We start from the raw sequence: 5314 nt of genomic DNA on the forward strand, positions 1-5314 counted from the left end.
GCCACCGCGCTAAGCTCCCACATCCGATAGGCCACCTGCGCCGCCTCGGGGAAGAACTCACCTGCGGCACTGCAACGGGAGGGCAAGGACAGGGGACCGTGAGCTGTGGGGACCTCATGCCCTGCCCAGCCCTGCACCCCATCCTGCCCTTCCACAGAGGGCATTTTGGACCTGCTGGGTACAGGGGCGAGTGGGCAGGAGCCAGGTGCTTGCTGAGGGGCTGGGTGGGAACGGGGGGAAGCGGGTGGTTAAGTCCCACCTGCCCCCATCAGAGCATCCTCCCTCCAAGGGTTTGTCCCTGGACCTCTTGTCCAGGACCCCCACACAGCCTCTCCTCAGGGAGCAGTGGAGCAGCCCTGTGCTCCCTGGCTCTCCCTGCCCAAACGCACTGAGGGTCCCATCCAGCTGCTGGTCTGGAGCAAAGCTCCTGGCATGTGCTCTGCTGGGCTGTGAGCCGGGGGTTTGTACCCAGCACTGAGGGGAAGAAGAGGGACAGATGGGGGGATGGGTAGCCTTACTCATCGTCCCCTCCGCACAGCTTCAGCAGGGCCTTCTTGTACTCCCCAGAGGTGTCCTCCTGGAAAAACAGATGGAGAACCATGCGGCAGGGAGGGTCAGGGTAGTGCCGTGGGATGGGCACAGGGAGAGTTGTCTCCCTGAGCGTTGTCCTCAGGGATGGACACCTGGCACAGGGTGGCTGGGGAGGGGGCTCGGTCCTCCCATGGACACGAGCATCGGGAGGGAGGCAGCGTTAGCAGCAGCTCAGAGGGTGACTGGCCACCCCCAGCACTCACCTTTATCATGTTGTAGAGAGATTTCTCATACTTGGTCCTGAACACCTCCCGGATGTCCAGCATGTCAATCTCGCTTCGGGACACCATGATGCGGATCAGCGTGTTGTCCCTTGTGCCCAGCCCCTGCAACAGAGCCCCCACATCAAGCCTGGGAAGGCCAAGCAGCCCTGCTCAGCCCATCGCATTTGGGACCTTCTATCAGGCTTCTACCCAGCCCTAGGTCCGAAGGAATAGCTCCTTTGGAGGGAAGAGCAGAGACCCCAGGTCACATAGGTGTTGTCTTCATGGACCTGCATCACTCTGCCCTCCAGCAACACCCCGTAGCAAGGGGACCCCTCTTCTGGCCAGCTCCCCATGGTGCTGCAGGGGACCTCCTGGAGAAGGGGTGATCCACTCACCTTCATGGCCTTGTAGAGCCTTTCAGCAAAATACTCTGCCGTGCTTCTGATGCACTTCACTGCAGGGAGACAGAGGCACAGTGAGGGATGCTAGCACCCAGCTCCACCGGTGCCCCCAGCCTCTGAGCACCCATGCCCCTCACCATGCCCTTCAGCACCCTCACCCCGCTGAAGGAGCTCCTCAAGCTCCACAAAACAAGGCACAGCCACAACCCTGACCCTGCTGGCTCTTGCGCTGAGCCCTACCACCCCAGCGAGGCCAGCAGCGCGTTTTTGCAGCCCCCCAACGCTGGGGCCAGCTTACCCACAGCCAACATCAGCTTCTCGAAGTCGCCAGAGAGCTCTCCCCGAATGGTCCTCTCAATCGGCTTCCCAGAAATCTTCAGGTACTCGTCAAAGACTGCAGAATGAGAGCCAGATGATACCTGGAGAAGCTGCCAAGATACCTTCAAGCCCAACCCTGATCTCGCAGGAGATGCTCACCCAGGCGCAGGTGCTTCTTGCTTCCCCGGCCAAGGATGTACATGAACTGGGCCTCGTCTGTGCCCCATTTCAGCTCACCAGCTTCCAGCAGGTCCTTGTGGGATGGGGAAGGTGGCAGAGCCCGAGTCAGAGTGCTGCTCATGTGGCGCTCTGCCCTCGGCACCCACCCACCCTTCACAGCCTTAGGTCTGCATGGTCCCAGTGCCACCAGCCCTGTCCCTGTCCAGATGTGACCCATCCCAGCGACACGCCAAGCCTCACCTTGGCATCCTGCTCCACCAGGTCCTCGCTCACCACATCATCCTCCTCCCTACTGCCCTGCGGGACAGAGATGGGTTCAGCCCTGCCAGGCTCAGCTTTGCCAGGCTCAGGCACCAGCTGCCTGCAGACACCAGACGTACCTGCAGCAGAACGACCAGCATCTTCTTGAAGTGGCCAGACGTGTCTCCAACGACATCAGCCTCCAGGTCTCTCTCGTAGGCTGGTGGAAGAGGGAGAAATCAGGGTCTGGAGAGCTGGATTCCCTTAACTCTGTCCCTTGTCCTGGCCCAAGGCGACACAGGGCAGCCCCTCCCCTTCTCCAGCTCTCACCGTCTTTGTAGGCGGCCACCAGGTCGTGGATCTCCTGGTTGGTGCGGGAGGCGAGGATCTCGATGAGGCACTTCTCATCTGTGCCGATGCCCTGCGGGCAGAGACACAGCCCTGTGAGTGGTGGGGACAGCTGGGGCATCCTCGGGGGGACCTCGGGGGGGCTGCCCCCCCCTTACCGCGATGGCCTCTTTGATCTCCTTGGCATCACTGTAAGCTGGGGGCCGCATCAGGCTCACGATCAGCCGCTCAAACTTCCCTGTCAGCTCGTACTTGAGGTCTGCAATGAGGTCCTGGAGGAGGGGGAGAAAGGGGCTGGGGGATCCTTTGCTGAGCAGCATCTCTGACTGGGTCCAGGGAGCAGCGGGTCCCCGTGTGGGCTGGGTGGTGGCAGCCACGGCCACCCACATCTGGGGTGCGGGCACGAAGCGGGGGGCTTTTCTGCTGTTACCTTTCCATACTGGGACTTGTAGGCTTGGCAGATCTCCACGCGCTGCTTATTGCTCCTGGACGTGATGAGGTCGAGGATGGCATCCTTGTCACTGCCTGCGGGGACAGACAGGGGTCATGTTTAGCCCCATGGGTGGGTCTCACTCCCTATGGCTGGGGTCATCATAGCCATCCCATGGTGCCCAAAGCTGCTGCTGACTTGGGGTCCAGAGGAGAAGTGGAGCCAAGGGGCAGAGAGGAAAGAGAGAGAGGGGAGCCAGGAGAGGAGTTGGCACACTGCTAAAGCAGCTGAAAGGAGAGGTGGTGCAGGATGCCAGCCATGCAAGGGTCAGCCAAAGGAACAGGGGACATCAGGGTGGCCTCAGGGTGACAGGCTGGAGGAGCATCCTTACCAAATCCCTTCATGGCATTGTACAAGGCCTCTGCGTCCTGGCTGGCATCAAAGCCTGGGAAATCCTTCACGGACCCTCTGTAGACCTGGGGGAAAGGAGGTGAGAGGGTGAACGGGGGCAGGAGCAGCCCTGGCGGGATGGGGGAAGGAGGGTGAAGCTGAGCAGGGTTGGGGCAAGATCTGCTCCCGCTCGGGGCTGCCCAAAGGCAAAGCTCAGCTCAAACACCAACACTCATTCTTCTCCTGGGTTGTTTCCTTTCCTGTTTGCTCTCCCCACTGGGTAAATTGTTAGCGTGCCAGGTCCCTGGAGTACACAGCTTTTCCTCTCCTCTCTCACCGGCATTGCCCTGTTTGCTGCTGGTGCCCCGTGTTTAAGCTGGGTGCAGCCCTCCCGCCACACCAGCAAGAGCTGGTGGTTTAATGGGAGGTTTCCTGAGCACACTTGGGTTCCCAGCTCCTTCTGGAAAAGGGGGAGACACAGTGGGAGGGCTGGACACCCTGAACGCAGGGGAAGGCATGGAAGGACCAGGGCGATCCCTCTGCAATGCAGCCGGGCCAAAGGGAGTTCTGGGGGTGGACTGGGAGCGATGAAGGAAGTAATTTTCCTCCCGCCTGTTGTGAGCAGGAAAACTCTCCGGATGCTGAGGATGCCCAAGCTCTGCACGGCCTCCAAGCGAGGAGACACATTTACAGGCACAAAATCATTGTGGGCTGCTAAGCAGACAGCACTGAGAAGAGCCAGAGCAGCCAACAGCTTGTCCTGCCCTGGCACACGCTCCCTCAGGGCCCAGGCTGGTCCAAGGGGTTGGAGCAGAGGTCCTGGACACAGGGAAGCACTTCTGTGGGAGCCTGAGAAATCCTATAGGTTGGTGTGATCCACTTCTGCCTGCTCCTCTACACCTCCAGGCTGCACAATGGGGACCCCAGTTGTGACACCCCCAAACAGAGACCTCGGGGAAAAAGCAGGGACCGAGTTTCACCTGCCCAGGTCAGCTCTGCCCGGGGAAGTTCACGCCAGGGCCAGACTCTGAATGAGATCAGCACAAACCCTGGGTGGAAGCAGCTGTGAAACCAGCCTGACCCCACTTAAGGAACTGGGACACATCCCCTCCAGAGGCAGGGAGTGGGAAGAACTCAACATTCGCATTTCCTTAGCAGTCTCACCAGGGAGCGGGAGGGCTGGGAGCCAGGCTGAGCCAGGGCTCTCAGCTGTGTCAGCACCCTGGGAAACTCTGAGCATCCTCCCTTGGATCTGCTTGTACCACGTGCCAACCGGGTGCGTACACCTTGCAGGGCTTGCTTGCTCAGCATCTGCTGTGGGGCTTGTTTAAAATCTCCGAGAACTGTACGAATGCCCAGGGCTGTGGCCAGTGAGGGCATCTAAGGCTGATGTGTCCCCAGAGAAGCTGTTCCCAGGCATCAGGCAGGCAGCACCAGTGCCAGCATCCCTGACCCAGCAAGTGTCCCCAGGAATGACCCCAAAGGGACGGACACCGGGCAGCCCTGTACCCATCACTCCCCTGGGCCCCATCCCAAAGCCATGGCACAACATCTCCTCTGTGCATCTCACACAACTGGCCTCTGCACCCCCATTTTCCAGACACAAACCAGTCCAGGCTGGGCACATCCCACAGACGCTCTCAGGAGGAGCTGCTGGAGCTGGTGTCCCACCTGCTGGGGACCATGTCCAGCAAGAGGAGACACTGCCCTTCGAGTGAGCCGGGCTGGTGCTGGGACAGATCGTATTGCAGGGGATTCATCTGGAGAGCCGGATTTAGCCCCGCTTCCCGGCAGCTCCCAGACCCTCCTGGCTCCATGCAAGCTACACGTGCCTTGCAGAGACATAAATAAGGAGCTGCTGGGCAAAGGAGATGCCTGGAGGCAGGAGGAGGGGATGACGGTGGCTGGAAGGTGCTGGGGTGGCAGGGGTGGTGATGGGGAGACAAGATGTTAGCCCTGGTTAGATGGGGAGAAAGAGCAGGGCTGCATTCCTGTCTGCTGAGCCAGTGAAGCACGAAAAGGCCGCAGCGCTGCCACGGCAGAGCAAAGGGAAACTGAGGCAGGAGCTCATGTTCATCACCCCATGCTCCCTGCACCCTCGTGGCAATGGGCCCTGGGGAGGTGCAGAAACATCACTGGGGAGAGAAATAGCATCCTTCCCACTGCGCTCTCCCCATGCCCCCATCCCCCTTTTCAGCTGCTGGGCCCCC

The 5314-nt window shown here is 60.4% G+C and overlaps 1 protein-coding gene across 1 annotated transcript; it reads right to left on the reverse strand.

Annotated features, from left to right (window-relative positions):
* Positions 1-514: 514 nt before the first annotated feature.
* LOC104457662 (annexin A6) lies at positions 515-3187 on the reverse strand. The gene is made up of 11 exons (XM_010085171.1): positions 3106-3187; positions 2715-2809; positions 2443-2556; positions 2267-2357; positions 2077-2156; positions 1937-1993; positions 1676-1769; positions 1497-1592; positions 1193-1251; positions 795-917; positions 515-577 (listed from the first exon to the last, which is right to left on the reverse strand). Exons 1-11 carry the CDS (start codon positions 3116-3118, stop codon positions 515-517), a joined length of 885 nt encoding a protein of 294 aa, XP_010083473.1. The 5' UTR covers positions 3119-3187.
* Between the last annotated feature and the right edge of the window lie 2127 nt (positions 3188-5314).

This window comes from Pterocles gutturalis, unplaced genomic scaffold, assembly GCF_000699245.1.
Source record: "Pterocles gutturalis isolate BGI_N339 unplaced genomic scaffold, ASM69924v1 scaffold39315, whole genome shotgun sequence".
In the NCBI taxonomy this organism is placed as follows: Eukaryota; Metazoa; Chordata; class Aves; order Pterocliformes; family Pteroclidae; genus Pterocles; species Pterocles gutturalis.

Coding starts and splice junctions, on each gene's coding strand:
- LOC104457662 (XM_010085171.1), bottom strand. Junction 1,994..2,076: donor TGCTGGTCGTTCTGCTGCAG/GTACGTCTGGTG, acceptor TCTGTCCCGCAG/GGCAGTAGGGAGGAGGATGA. Junction 1,770..1,936: donor TGGTGGAGCAGGATGCCAAG/GTGAGGCTTGGC, acceptor CCATCCCACAAG/GACCTGCTGGAAGCTGGTGA.